We start from the raw sequence: 16,222 nt of genomic DNA, 5'->3' as shown, positions 1-16,222 counted from the left end.
TCACTTTTTAATGACAATCTGCACATTTTTTCCGCCTCTTTTTCTCCTTCCCCGGGCCGGGATGCCTATTAAACGTGCTTTGTCAAATCGGAGCGCGGAAGTATCTCTCTCCCTCGCGCATTTTTCTCCCAAGACAAATCAATGTGTTCGCCCATGATAAGAGGGACCAAAATCAATAACGGAGAGCGGTGCTCCATTACAGTTGACCGACGCGGTTGCATCCACGGTCAGCAATCCCGCGCATTAACACCTATTTTATCTGGACACATTGGCACTGCCTCATGCAAAATAGGGAGATGGGGGAGAGGAATGTGACAGGGCAGTAGCTGATGTGTTTATGAACCTTGCAGGATAGTTTGCTGAAGCCAGAATAAGTACTTTGACGGAGCATGCATTTCCATGACGCCGTATTTGAACATGAATTTTTTCCCCCACATTTTTGTATAGATGTTAACGTACATGATTATTCATAGGAGTCACAGCAAATCTCATTGCATTAACTATTCTGACAGATTTTTTGTTTTTTTTTTTTGGGGGGGGGGGGGGGGGGGGCAAATAACGGGGAGATTAAGGTAGATATTGGTATTTGTGCTTGTGTTATTCAGATGGTTACAACAAACTTTATGTTCCAGTCAACCCCATTTTTTCCAATGTTCTATTCTAATATCAAGTTTTCGTATTTGAGATTAATAGATTAAACTTGTAATACATCCTCAAAGCCCTATTGAAACATAAAATATGCACCATATCACTCAAGGTGACATATTTCCAAAGTAATAACGCGTGAGGGGAATTGAGTAGATGCTTGCTAATTTATAAATCTATATGCAACACTACTTTTGACACAAGTTATGAATCCACAAGCAACATTATAAATTAAAATTACAGGTGATAATGTATATTCAATATATTACTGATACAAAGTTTTCCCCCCTCTCCCCGATCATTTGTTCTGAATCATAAACAACGTTCTTCGCCAACGTGGCCCAGAGTGCGATCGTTTTTCACGCCGGGTCGTGTTCCCATTGTGCGGGTGAGCGATCTCCCCTCAGAAAACATTGATGAAAAAAACAACAGAAAACCAATCAATCTGAGTGAAGCGATTTGTCAGGTGAGCGACTGGAAGTCAGGCCTTTGACAAATTCCAGCCCCTGTCTATGTGTGTTAGATGCCTGCTTTCTTCGCCCCGGCTCCCACTTCCAGTGTGAGACATTGAATATAATGGAATCCTAAGAACCTGGGGCTGTGGCACATCAAACAGAGTTCTACAGAGAACACATTTTATATATATATTTTATTATTTTTCAGGTAAAACCCAGACTGAACCTACAGAGGGGTTTCCAAAGGTTTGGAGGAGATTGCAAAATTGCATTGTATTTCAGGCTATAGAGTCTCTTTTCTGTCAAGGCAACACGGAATGAATTTGAATCTATCTGGTCCTCTTAAAGCCTTTTTTTCCCTCGATTCCCCAAATTGTTTTTGTATTTCTCAATATATAGGGCATGATCAAATCAAAGGCAATGCCCTGCTGAGAGGAAGATCTCACCACATTTAACAGCATGAAAAAGTTTGTTTGAATACAAATAATGCTCACAGAGCTTGAGGTAGTTCGTTCTCACTTGTCTGGGTCTTTTGAATTCAGTTGGTTACAGTAGCTCTTTCTTTTAAATATGGCAGGTCTGACTTTAGACAGGACCTCCTGAGGTCTTTGTTCACACACAATGCAAAAGTGCACTCCAGGTAGCAAGTGCCCTACAGCGCTGATCTAGGATCTGCCAACATACCTATAATATTAACCCTCACTGTTTTAAGAAAAAATCTGCAACGGATCTAAGGTCAGTAGTCCAGCTCCTCTAGAGCTGGAAGATGGAAGTTCAGATGTAATAGAATGGTTAGGCGTCCCATGGAAGGTAAATTGCATGGGTGGGATTTGAACCCAACAGCAAAAGACTTGTGAAACTGACTTTTGTCTAATGAGTCTCACCTCCAGTTCTGGCTCCCACGACTTCTTAAACCCACAAGCCAATAGAAAACCTCTTATTTCAAAAACACATCTCCGGGTGGGACTAGAACCAACATCTTATCATCGGGAGACAAGCATCTGCCCTTTGAACAACTCAGAAGAGCCGCCTCTTCTCAGCACACTCTCAAGCCTACTATCTGTACAACCAGCAGAAAAAAGCGATGAATGTTAAGTTGTGTTGGATTTCAAACCGGAGCTCTAATACCAAACGCGTCTGGGGAGACGTTGCAAGAATGCAAACTGAACGTTATAGCTGGCAACACTAGCAGTCTTGGTAATGGTGGAGGAAAAAACGAGAAAAAAAAGATCACTGGGCGAAGAATCAATCTCTCTTTGAACTCCATTCCTCTCCCTTATCAATCTCAGCCCCTCTGTCTGATGCTCCTGATCTCAGATGATCTACATGCCTTTATAAGTGCAGCTAATTCATCACAGGCAGGAAGAGTGTGAGAGAAACTGCGGCAAGCACAGAGAGTGCTGAACCACCTCATCACTCTTATTCAGGCCCTGATGTGCTGTGCTTTTTAGGGTCCAATACATCTTTTCCTCTGACTCCAAATGGAACGAGACCATCACCAGCGTGCCTCTGCAGAGGCCCGTCTCTGTATAAAAGCAACCCGTTTCAATGCGCTCAATAGTGTCAAAATGTATGCCTTGTTTCCGTAGCTTTTTTGTATATGTTCGTGCGAGTGTTTTCACTGAATGAGGCTAACACGAATCCCTCAAACTGCATGAAAAGCCTGCCGTTCGAGGCAGAGCAAAACCCCACCTGCGCTTGCTGATGGAGCGTGCCGCGGCGTGATGTTTTCGCGGGTGAACGCGGAGTCGGGAACATACACTGCTTTTCTGAAACGCGGTAAAAAAAAAAAAGCCCGCTGACGGATGCACTCGCAGGTAAAAGGAGGAGAAGCCCGGCGGATGTGCCAGGCACATGAAATATACATTTCTGTATGGAAGCCTTTAAAAGGAGAGAGCCCCTCTCCCAGCGCCGAGCGGGCCCACGCGCATCAGTCTGCCAGACAGGAATGCTTTCATCACAAACCAGGGGGAGGGAGGGGCCCCCTGCGCGAGAGACGGAACGGGGCGTGGTGCTTCGCCCCTTCCGGGCCCTCTGCTGGGCAGGCGGGGAAGGCTCGGTCCCTCTCCAGTGGCGTGGGATCTCTGGGCCCGTCCGTAGCGGGCCCGGCTTTCATCCTCCAGAACAGAAAGAGAAAATCAATCGCGTCTTTTCTTCTCCTCGCCCGGCTTTTCTTCACTTGATGGATTTGACAGTGTCTCTTCCACGGGGTCAGCGGGGAAGGAGAGTGTGCACTGAGTCAGACTTAACAAGGCCTTGACATCAAGGGCCCCACCGATTTCCCACCATACCTTCTGCAAACTTGGCAAACAGGAATGCGCTGATATATGTGCACAAGTGTGTGCGCAGAACTTGGCAAACAAATATTTAAGGGAAATGAGAAATCACGGAAGGCTTCCATGAACCGCGCCCAAAAACGTGCACTCTTGTTCACCCCTTTTCTGCTGGAAATATTTGTGGCAGATTACGTTTTGCCTATTGAAGACATGCAGTCAATATGTGCACCACAGAGACAGAGAAGTTGCAGTGGGGATCCATATTAATGTAACACCAGATGCCTTGTGTCTTTCTGTAGCATTGCTCAACATGACCACCTACAGCAAACATCCCATGCCTTCCCAGCCCCTCCCCCTCCACCTCCCTCCCAGCTTAGTTCTACACCCCTCAGAGTACACTGATTTCATTTTGTAATTACTGCGCTCATTTTTCCATGGCTCCCAAAGTCAAGGGTGAGGCATCTGATATCTTAATTAAAGGAGAGAGGAGGGAGAACAGAATAGCTACACCAGGCTCCATCTTAAGATGAAATTCCAGAGTCGCTGAATCAGATCATTTAAACTCACCCAACTCATTCACTGCGCTCACACACTTTGCCCGCTGGCTTCTTCATTAATGAAAAGAAGGCACTATATACATATCGCTCCCGAAGCCTTGAAGCCATACCTCTGAATAAAGCAACATTATACAGAAAGCAGATCACAATCTCAGAAAGAAATGAACTGGAGACTTAAGTTAACAATGTTGGCCAAGCGTTTAAGTATTTGTGGAGGAGGCATTTCAGTATGTGTCATAACAACATGGGATATTCCACTCCGAAATTCTGACAGCTCTCGACAGAGTCTGCTGTACTTGGAGCGCTGTGGCGGGGTATGGGGCTGCTGCTCGGGGGCTGCCAATACGGTCGCTAATCTCCTTTATCTGAGAGGGGAGCGGTGAATGTGTGTCACTGCCGCATGCCGTGCATTCCTCAAAAGCTCAGCCGCTCGAGGTATGCGGCTGAAGACAAACCGCCCCAAATTGGTCTCGCCGCCGCCGCGTTTTCGTTTGGTCCCGGCGCTTCATTGTGCTGCGGCCTCGCTGTCTAAGAGGAGACACCGCAGTAAGCACACAGAGAAGGCAGGGGGATTACAGGAGCCGCCCTTAATGTGAGAGCGCGCTCTTTCATCTCTGAGAAGGACCCCCCCCCCACACACACACACACACATACACCCTCACCCCACCCACACACACACCCCTACCCCTTGAGGAATCTTCCCACCCCAATTAGAGCAGGACTACCCCCCATCCCAGCCTCATTACCACTGCCCCGGGCCCCCGACACCACCCCAGCCAGAGAGAGAGACAGAGAGAGGGAGAGATCCTCATATGGCCAAGATGGAGTATTCACAAAACGTTTCTATAACATTGCAGCAATGCTCTCCACAGGCCGCAATGTCACAGCACTGTCCCAATGTTATCCTTAAGATAACATCACATCAACGCTGGGAAAACATTATATATGTATAAGTTGGTGAGAGAGAAGGCAGTGGAACAGCGAACAGCAGCATGTAGGCCAGGGATAGGCCCAACACAACTCCTCACTTGCTTAAATCCATGACTCAAAGTTTAGCACAAAGCTTACTGTGATTAGACTGAATAAAAGCCAAATATTCACAGGGACTTCCTATCCGAATAACAACCTGTTAATCTAAATCAGTGGTGGAACAACAAGCAGAACTATTCAGATGAGGAGAGTGGGTGAAGAGTGGGTGCACCTTATGGGGTCAGAACCGCATCAGAACAGGGTCAAATCAAGGTGAGCGACACCACTGGGTAATGCCAAAAAGTGATGTGGGCACTGCATCTGAACAAGGTAATTTTTAAAATTGTTCTCTTAAATCTCCAGGTTTCTAAATGATTAAGGCATGCAATGAAGTACAATGTGTCCTGGGTGAGTGTCTCCTCTGATAGCTATAATGCACTGTAATGAGGGAACAGCAAAGAGAGGCAGAGAGCCATGGAAACCTCTGGGACAAAATAATTGAAAAGTACATGGCTGCATCATTATTTTGATTTTCTTTATTGATTTGTCAAAAATATAAAATTACTTCAGCTGGATTACTTTCCTTCCCAAACAACATCATAAAATAATAAAGTTAATTATATTACTTTTAAGTCAGTCATAATTACTACCCTCTTGAGGGTGCTAAATGTCATCATTGTCATAATTTGTTGAAGCCTATAGGACCTTCTCTGAACATTGTTTACACAACAACTTATAAACCACCAAAGGAATTTGAGCATAAAACTTTCAACTTGTTTCCAAGAGGTATGTCAAATCAGCACATATCATACAGAATGTACTCACCTCCCATCCACATCACTTGCAACACCAGCTGTAATAACTGACTGGCTGTTGATTTACACTGTGAAAAGGCACATGTTTGACATGTCATACCATCCTGAAAATCAATCCTGAAAAGTATGTATGGTCTCAATGTCTGTAAAGAGTGTTCAAATAAGCTGTGAGTAAATACATTATACATGCATTTATTCCACTGTAAAACAAAAGTAACCACATTAAATTAGCTTTCTCCTTCATGCCAATTCACTGTACATTCTTTCAAGGAAAAAGCACAATACGGTTCCCTCACTACAGTGGAGGGAAACAGTTGGGATGATTAGATTTCTGGCACAGTGAGTCTATCCTTAACCATGTTGCACGGGCTGAGAGAGGCAGGTGAGGTGGGGGTCCAGGCTTGGCTAGTTGTGTCTATTCTGCCCCTGCGATTTCAGGCCATGGGCAGTTCGTGGTAGGCAGCATATCGGCCGGTGACATAGTGGTAGAGCTGTGGAAAATGGTCAGCGCATTAGTAAAGGAAAGATACACATAGTCATTGCTAGTAGGATCTAAATGAGAACTTAGACACACACCCAGACACACTACGTAAGTATATATATATATGAGGACTTACACACCCACTATATATACACACACATACACACACACACACACAGATGTCTGTATATATGTATATGTGTTAATACATTTACAATTATACATACACACAAGGTACATTTGTCTATGCATGTGTACGTATATGTACATAAAATTTTGTGTGGGGGCGTGTATTGTGTATACATATATAAAGACACAGAGAGTGCAAGACAGAGAGAGAGGCAGACAGAAATCGTATGTAGCCCAGGTGTGAAATACAGCCAGGAGTGTGGCTCCCAGGAATCACTTGGGGAGCGAGGTGGTCATTTAGCCCAAAGCACAGCCGAGGGGCATATACCACTTCAGGAAAAGAACACATCATAAAAGCACCTCGCCATGCAACTGTGGGTACTAATGACTTCACACAACCTCAGCCCGGACTTTTTTGAAAAATGACATCAACTGCAAACCGCTGCAAAACACTGAAAGCTTATATATACATCACAACAAATTATTTTCATTGGTCTCTTTTCATAGAGCTAAATGCTGGCTAGAGAGCAGACTTCAGAAAAAAATATTAATTTGCCATCTTGTTTGCAAGGTATAATAATACTACGCTAAATAGGTGTCAAGGCATGGGACTACAAATCTTCCTTTGGAAACGCATGCTTAATAGATTATCAACAGAATTTCATTTAAAGATGGTGATTTCAATGCTAAAGGGTTTCGTGGCCTTGGGGGTTAATCCTGTTGTCTGGTCAAGTTTTGGAACCACTTGTGTACGTTACAAACAAAAGATTAAAACACTGCCTTAATCAACTTGTAACAAGCTGTAGGGGAATTTCGGGTACTGGCATGATGCTGGTCTGTGGGCTCTCTCGGTTCCTGAGCGCTGTGTCCCGGTCACCCACCTGCCTCTCGATGTCTGCCAGCAGGGAGCTGGCCCCCAGGCGGAAGAGGCTGGGCCTCAGCCACTCGTCCCCCAGCTCCTCCTTCATCAGGGTCAGCCACACCAGGGAATCCTTAGCCGTTCGTATCCCCCCCGCTGGTTTGAACCCCACCTGCCATTGCGTGGACACCCAACCAATCAGACATGCTGTTGGTACATTCCCACCACGAGGTCACAGGGAGCGTGACCAATCACTGCCCCTGCTCCTCACTTCTGTGGGATGCACACAAGGGGATAAAAATCCTATAGGTCTGACAAATTCATTTTAGGATCCTATTGGCCTGATTCAAATTACATTTCAACTTTGTGAGGAAATGGTCAAAAATGGCTTCCACAAAGTATGGAAAGTACTTGGTTGCACACACCAACTGCTTATAAACACAGCCCCATGAGGGCCCCTGATATGCTGTATGCCTGGATGCCTACAGCCAAAAACTTTGACAGTAATTCATATTCAAATACCATTATTAGATAAACCATCAATCAAAACGCATCTCCTCCTCCCTGCTTCAGTGGCTGCACCTTCATCTCCCATGTCATAGTTCAGGTGGCATGAGAACGGCTCAGACTCGTACCTTATGGCCGGTTCGCAGGAAGTAGTCACGGATAGCCCTCACCATCACTATGGCGACAGGGTAGGTGGCATTGACCGTTTCCTTCCCGGTTGAGGTCTTGATGAAGTCAGAACCTGATCACAAAACAAGACATCATTCTGTGGATACATGAAACACAACTCAGTCAAACACACCGTATGGTCTAGCACTCCACATGACAACCTCAGAAACAGAATAACTAGAGTGCAAAAACACTGCCCTATCCAATTTACCCGAGTGGCTGAGAAGGTTCTCACTTCCCACAATCCCTCATGCAGGTATAGCGTCTCCTATCATAGACCGGGCAGGTTTGTCCTGTTATCTACAATAGATGCTGATCTGGCCTACACACGTTTGGACCATGGTTTCCGATGGGATGCACCAGGCTCTTCATTCTATGACAATGAGGACAACCATTTCCACACAGGGGAAACAGCTGCATGGAGCACACTGCGCATATGCTTGCACAACCTGCTCTCGTTTTGACTCTCTCCCACAGGGAAGCCTGGTCCCTGCAGACAGTCCCCCCTGCGCCAACTCCGCCGCCGGCGTCACACCCTTACTTCACCTGGCCCTGCGCCGCCACCACGGCATCCGTGCGAGGGGAGGGCAGGATTAATCGTGGCGCAGTTTGTCGAGCTTGTCCGCTTTAAATGCTTACTTAATTTCGGCTGGTTAAATGAGCCCTGGTGCCAATTAGATTTAATCAGGGGCGCTAAACGCAGTAATCAGGAGAGGGATTCAGAATCAGGAGAGAGCCGGGAGCAGGCAGGGAGGGCTGTACTTCACAGCAGTGTACTGGGAGGTGCATGGAAAAGGTTGAGGCTGGGGGGGGTCTCAGTTAAAATAAGGGGGCAGCCTGATAGGGGCTGAAGGTGTTTAATGGGCAATTCAAGGGGAGGTGGAGCCCGGTGTGTCTCCAGAGGAAAGCCCACTCCTTGTGTGCATAACAAGGGGAAGCAATGCAGTGTGAGTCACTGAGCCTGGAGGTGTGTGACTGCTGGTGTCCTCTTAGCAGGGAAAGAGCCCTACACCTGCTGGAGTGCTATTACTGGGCATAGAGCCCAACCATCAACCAATTGAGGAAAACCTTCTTAGTCCATGACAGGAGATGGCCTAACAGCATAACCTGTCAGAACACCACTGCAGTGAATGCCTTATCCATGACCCCTGAGCATCCACAATATCTGGGGCTCAACCTGGTCAGGTCTGTCCCCTGTCACCCTCATGACAGCAATATGGGCCAGAAAATTAATGTCCACAGTGAAGCTGACCCAGACTGTCACTGTAACCTCTGGGGCAGAGAGCAATCCACACTGCAGCATTGGCCCTCTTCCGCTCCCCTGCAGAATACAGCTCTGCTTCCAGAACTAGCTACACAAACATCCTAGAGTCACTGCCTCAGATATGTCACACTGCCTGACATCTTCTGTGGTGTCACCATGCACACTGAGATGGGCCAAGAAGCAGAACAATCCCAATGTTTCCATTCATGAGGGTCTTATAACCTTAAGACCGGCCATTCTAGGAAACACAAGCCCATACCCACATATTACTTCTACATGGACAGAACTGTGTCACGGAGGTCTGTGGCCTGTAATCTCCCCCGAAGATAATGGACAACACCCTAGGAAGCGTGCACCTGCCTCACGAGTTCAAGATGAGGAATGAACCTAAATGTGGCCATGGACAGGAGCCCCAGACCATATAACACTCCACATCCACCTGCCTGCTAAGCTCTGTTACATGAGGAATTTCCCTCCATTACTCAGCATCTCTATAGGCCACTGAGTGGCTCACTGACCTAGATGTTACAGGAGAGAATAGAAGAAACAAAAGAGGAAGGAACAACTCCTTAAACAGATTTTATTCCAGTGGAAATATGGAATTTTTCGAAACATGGAATTGTAACATTGTACTGCTTCTTTCTGTAGTTTCTGGTAACAACATCATTTTCAGTGAAAATCACTGAATGAGTTGACATTAAAATTACTAATGGTTGTTGTCCAGTTTCATGCCAACTGTGGTCTTCAACTTCAAATGTCATAATGGCAATCAATCCTGTCTAAAATTTCTCACCTGTATGCATTTGCAACATTACTTACGGTTGAGACTAATCACTCAAAAAATGCTGTAGTCAGGACTACATTCTTGGATCTTCCCAAAACAAATTCACTTCATTAAAAATGACAGGAAGTACTTTCACTGGAAAATAAACGAGGCAGGCTTCACGCACAGTGCATCGGTGGCATAAAACAGTGGCCACTGCTTGGCAGCACAACTCTTCTCACAGTTGGGGAGGGCATTTTGAACTGGACCGGGGAGAAACAGCCATTTGCTTTAAGTATGAGCGAGACTTAGCGGAACATATGCCGCTCATGACAGGCAACAGGAGGCGCATAAATGTTCATCAATAAAGTGCTTCATTATTTTTCTTTCTTCACAGGCAAAAGGGAGAAAAAAATGAAGTTTAATCAGCTTTCCGATAAAAATAGAAGATGAAACGGCGCTGTTAATAGATTAACCACAAACCAGGGACTTATAAAAATCGGTCCCCTTCTGCTCTGTCTCACGTCTAATGGCTGTTCGGCACCTCATTACCGAACAGAACAAGATGAACATTTTCCAGTTCATTAAAGAGATGTTCTATGTATTTTTGCCTGTCGCCTTTTTTTTCTCTCTCTCTCTCCCTCTCTCTCCCTTTCTCCCTCAAACTGGCATTGTCCTTAAGATTCCTTATGGGGAGTCTTAATTACATGATAATGGATAATGGTTATTAAACGCGGGCGGCGGTAATGAAGCTCCATTCATTCGCAGACCGGCGAGACTGCCGGGAAAGCGAAGTGAAATTGCCGGCTTCGGAGATTAATGGATCAAATTATTATTCAATTTCAGAAATCTCATCCGGGATTCATAGAAACAAGGGGAGATTAAGAAATGAGTGTGGCGACAAAAGCAATGCATTTTAATAATGATCTCTATCAGACCCGCGGACAATTTGGTACTGTAATCGGCTTAAAATGTGATTATTAGTTAAGCATACAGTCAGTCTGCGTTTCTCACTGTGGCCATCCGGAGGAGGGTGGGCTAGCCGCAAGAGTTGAGCAACAGCGCCATGCAGTGGCCAGAAAGGCAAAGCGCATGCATCTGTTTGAACATGCGATGCGTGAAGCTAACAACATTTATTTCCAACATTCTCTAATCATTTTGCATTATTCATGGACACTTTATTAATAAGTTATCATATCAACACATAAATGATGCATCCAGAAACAAGAAGAGATTACTGAAGATCAATACCTTTTGGTCAATAACATTCATGAAAAATTCAAAATGGTTGAAAAACAACAACAAAAACATGTACAATGCATAAGAAAGGAATCTAATTGGTTGATTTTTAGCCAACACAAACATTTCATTAGCCAGTTTGATAAGAGATCAGAAATAAATCATTTGACAATTGCATATTTAGCATATGATTTTGTTCAATAAAACAGTGTGTTCAATACTTACCAGCCCAATTATAGGCATGTAAAGCAGTGGAATCAGTAGGGAGAACTAACCTCTTAGAAAGGCCTTTCATCTATCATCTGCATCTATGTCATCTATTATCTGGTGGTTAGATGGAAAATCAAATCCCTGAACTGATCACACCCGTTACTTCCCCTCGGGCCCCACTGTAGTTTTGAGCAAGCACAGACACATCAAACAGAGCACAGTTTACACATTAGAGCCCTGTCCATGCCGCATGTGTTGAAAACCATTCTCCTCAGTATGCTAATGCATCAGCCATAATGTTTAGCTAACAGGAATATCTATGACAAATTGCTCCAGAACCACTCCAGAGTATGGTCTGACTGACGTTGCACAGAGATATGACCTTCATGCACTACGGTCATGACCCACTGCCTGTTGTCCTGTCTACCTCTGCGGAAAGCACTCGTACCTACCACTCACTCTGATGGGCTACATACTCTTACATTGCTGCTGTGCCTAATTCAATAAGCCTTCCACACTGTGAAAGCTATTTACACATATTCGTGGGTGTGTTACTGCTCTTACCTTACAAATACAAATACCTTGCATTTTTGTCAGATTTGATTTCACATCCATCCATTCATTTTTTTTTTACTGTGGTCATGGTCAGGCACAAATGGAAGCTGTATTCACTTTCTTTAGAACATGCTCGTTGGAATACAAAGCTTTCTCAAAATGATTTTTGCGCATCAGAAACATTAACGGACTTACCTGTCAGAGGGAGAGAAGATTCAAGGACATGTTCCAGTATTGGCTGTGCGCGTAAAACTGAGTACGATAGCAGCACTGAGTACTACTCTCAAAATAAAAATGTTCCAAGAACCAGAGCCCTGGTGTACACTTTAGTGAATAGGTGCTGTCAGGAGAGCTATGTATGTTAACCCTGGCAGAGCATGGTGTAAAAACAGAGGGCCAAATGGAGTTGTGTGGACAGAGCTATAGGGCTGTGGGCTCACCTGCCATCATAGCGACCAGGCTGGCCTTGTAGACGTTGGCGAAGGTGCCCAGCTCCCCCACGGCCAGGATGGTCTTCATGTGCGCCTCCCCGCACGCCTCCCGGAACTGACGGATCTCCTGGTACAGGGCTGCGGAGAGAGGGGGCGTTTCGACACTGACGGAGGGTAACAGAAACGCCGCCACACCATCTCGCACTCCCAGCAGGCATCAGCAACTTCTCAGCAAAACCAGGAGGTGGAACAAAAATATGCTCAAAAAAGGCTGTAGCAGTGACAAGGAAACACAGTGACACTGCGGGGAGCCCACAACAGTGTTTAGGTATTCCATTTCCTCCTTCATGCTGTGCTTACACTACCTACCTGGCACCTGGGCAATACATGTACGCGCATACTTTGATGTTGCAACAACAACAAAGACTAATACCAATGTAGTGAAGGACACAGTGATATCAACAATAACACAAATCAGAAACCCTTAAAAAACACAATCATGAGAGTGGAGGTCATTGAAAGTGTAGAATAATCCAGGTAACGTCATGAAAGTACGTGTTCTGTCTTGGACCCAAGCCTACAGCACGTCTCTGCCCAGGTCAGCTCTGCCCACCCCCCCCCCCACAGAGTCTCCCATCTTCACGGCACCTACCTTCCCACTGCCCAGTGAGGGCCAGCATCCGGTTGATGACAATGTCGATCTCGCTGGCTCCATCCTCCACAGCCATACGGACCTCCTCCAGGCGCGTCTTCAGGGCTGTCTGGCCCGCGGGGAACCCCGTGGCCACTGGAAGAGGGGGATTGTGGGTAACTGTGTCGGACGCTCTGCCCGAACGAGCATTCGAACGATACTGTTGCTCGGCGAGGGTGTTTTGATCCTGTGAGAGGCAACATTGCACCGTATTGCATGTTAAGGGCTACGCTGTCTGTAACAGGCTGTAATCTTACCTGAGGCAACAGGAATGCTGGAATTAGCAGCCTTGAGAGATTTCACAGCGTCTGCTACTCGAGCAGGATAGACACATACTGCAGCGGTGGTGACACCTGGAACATTTAAAGTTAGAGTAACTTTATCACAGTGCACAGTTACATTCTTACCTGTTCATTCCCAACTTCCTGTCCAAAAAGTTCTCTACACAATGGGAAATGTTCTTTGTGCTGTTTAACATACAAAAAATAAACACTACAGTCACAAAATGTTGGTCCTCTCTATGCTAGGTTGGACAGGGTCATCACACTCCTACTGCTGGGTGCCTTTGCATTTACAGTAGTGCAGTATCACCAATCCTCCAATTAGCTGCCATGTAACTGTAATGGATTGTGGGACTTGTAGTGTGAAAAACAGTCAGGTTGGCATGAGTGTATGTCAGAGGTTTGCATCCATTACATATTCTGCATTCCCATGAGAGTGCAGAGGTTGTCAATAAGCCTAACATAAAATTGATGAGCACACAATGTGGGTGATATAGTGGGGTGACATAAGATCCCATTGCTCTTACTGAAAGAGCATTATATATTGAAAGAGCATAGTTTCCATTCTGGCTGTCTTGATCTGGTCACTTAATTATCCCCAAGTTTACCTGTCTGAATAAATTCTTCCGTCTCCCTTCCTGCTGGTGTGTGGCGAGTGTTCTGGTGCAAACTTATTATCATTAACTTTTATCTTTTGACAGTACATCTCTGTGTAAGTAAGTGATGCAATGCAGCTGCATACGTTACAAACTGACTTATTCCTTAACCGTGTGCATGAATATTGAAATCTTCAAGCAACATTATTTGTTTTCTTTGCAGGAAATGTTGCACAGGCTACAAATCATGTTTCTTACGTGTTGGCAACACAGTTGGAGAAAAAAACCCTCTGGTTGATATCCGGTTCCAACTGCACTACTTTTCAGTTCTGCCCTCAATACACAAAACGACTCTTGTATGGATCCATATTGTAATCTTGTGATTTGAGATAGGCCTGCCTTTGTCATGCATGTCCATGCTCTCCATTAAGTCCTGGCGGACAGGCTGTATGGCTTTCAGACACAGTCGGTGGACGTTAGAGGGCGTGTCGTCACCAGCGAGGGTGGTCAGGTCAATGCAGGTCACCGCTCGCAGGAGCCAGGCTGCCTACAGGGACAGAGAGGTAATCTGAGGCGCTGGGTAATCCGGGTCATGCCAATCTGGGCCGTCATCAGGACTCATCATAACGACAAGTATGCTACACTACACAATACAATATGCAAATGAATACCTATAAAGTGGGAATATATTTAAATACCATACATGATAAATTGTATTGCCTCTTACAATACTGAAATTATTAATGAAATAAATTCAACCTATTTTGAAACCCATACCCAAATATTTAATTTATACTTCAGACCAACACGTTTAATATAGTAATTACCTTTGTTACCTTTATGATAGTATTGAGGAGACAGTAACAGGAATCTGCTGAGTACAGCACCATACAATTTGAAGGGGTAATCATGGTGATAAAGACAAGGTGCTTGCAGTACTGTGCTGGTTTGTCCAATGAGGCGAGGCTCCAGCCAATCCCCTCCACCCACCTGCCACTGCTTCTTCGGCAGCTTGCGTCCCTGGATCTGCTGGGCTCTCTTCAGAACCGCCTGGTGGTTCACTCGGACCTTGGAAACCCACTCCAGGTCTGGCAATAGGGACACATGACATGTACGAGGGAGAGAACTACCCAGGCTTCTAAGGTATGTCTGCCTGAGCCTCTGCCTTATATTCAAGAGTGCATGGAAAGCAAAGAGTGGTGTCCGAGACTGGCACTGCACAATTTTTTAAACAGTGTTTCCATTATCTAAAACATGCTCAATTTCAAGGAGTCCTCAGATTTAACTATGCAAATGCTTGTAAATTTGAGCTTGAAATACTTTGGCTCGCTGTGGCTTTCTCTGTTCCAAAGGATCACATGCTACTGTACTTGGCGCCGTCATGCGCAACACATTAAGTAGGGCAGGGGGATGCAACCAATCAGGCTTTTCGGTTCACCGTCACGTCCTCCTGTCTTTTAAATGTGATGTAACCACAGACACTAATGTAACACATTAGCAATAAAAGGACAGAAATAAGTGAGCAGATCACTTCTGTGTCGGTCAACCGCCCCACGTCATGTAAATCAATTCTGCCAAGCAGGAAAGCGTCACGTGGGTTTCTTCGTGAGAATGTGGGTTTACAGAGTGAAATGGGAATTCATGCTTTTTTTCTCCGTATGTTGCAATTACTTTCTGCCCTCTGTCAGGGCAAAGACTAACTGGCTAATTTCAGGGCCGATTTTCTGCACTGGTACAACGTGCAAGAACTCCTAGAATGTCCTTATAACTGGTTGGGCTGCTACAGCAGCTCTCGAGATCGAAAAAGGTGAATAAATATTAGAATTAGCGATTCATTTGAATCGCACAAAAAATCTCAGAACTGATGACAATGCAGACTGTACAAATTGTGTCAGCCAACGTTTAACGATGAGTCAAAAACCGCTAGCTGCCTGACTGTCAATGCACCTAACCAGCTATTTCAACAGAATTTCAATTGAGGCATCGGATTAAAAACTTACCAAGCTCCATTCCTGGGTTTCTCGCGGACATGGTGAAGAAACTCTAACCACAAAGTATATAATAATGTTTTTTCTTGTAACTTCAGGGACCATAGGATTCCACCGCCTACAGTTCACTTGAACTTCATGGCCCTTCTTCCTGACTCTGTTGTCACTTCCGAGATCGGTGGCGAGAGAGACGCTATGTTTTATGTATCTTCCTGTCTTAGTAAATAAGTTCCGGTTATTACTTCCATTCTCGAAAAATAAAAAGTTCCGGTGTTAAACAGTTTTAGTAAGGATTTGGTGCCTCTGGCAGAGTTTTCCTTTGCCAGATAGAAAGTAAATTCTC

General features: G+C 45.2%; 1 protein-coding gene across 1 annotated transcript; it reads right to left on the bottom strand.

Annotated features, from left to right (window-relative positions):
• Nucleotides 1–5,475: 5,475 nt before the first annotated feature.
• dera (deoxyribose-phosphate aldolase (putative)) lies at nt 5,476–16,022 on the bottom strand. The gene is made up of 9 exons (XM_036520249.1): nt 15,892–16,022; nt 14,882–14,979; nt 14,291–14,438; nt 13,272–13,367; nt 12,976–13,110; nt 12,333–12,461; nt 7,822–7,934; nt 7,209–7,358; nt 5,476–6,208 (listed from the first exon to the last, which is right to left on the bottom strand). Exons 1-9 carry the CDS (start codon nt 15,920–15,922, stop codon nt 6,152–6,154), a joined length of 957 nt encoding a protein of 318 aa, XP_036376142.1. The 5' UTR covers nt 15,923–16,022; the 3' UTR covers nt 5,476–6,151.
• Nucleotides 16,023–16,222: the final 200 nt, after the last annotated feature.

This window comes from Megalops cyprinoides, chromosome 25 (assembly GCF_013368585.1).
Source record: "Megalops cyprinoides isolate fMegCyp1 chromosome 25, fMegCyp1.pri, whole genome shotgun sequence".
Lineage (NCBI taxonomy): Eukaryota > Metazoa > Chordata > Actinopteri > Elopiformes > Megalopidae > Megalops > Megalops cyprinoides.
Note: the sequence above shows the minus strand (reverse complement) of the source record. Positions and strands in the feature narration are given on the sequence as shown.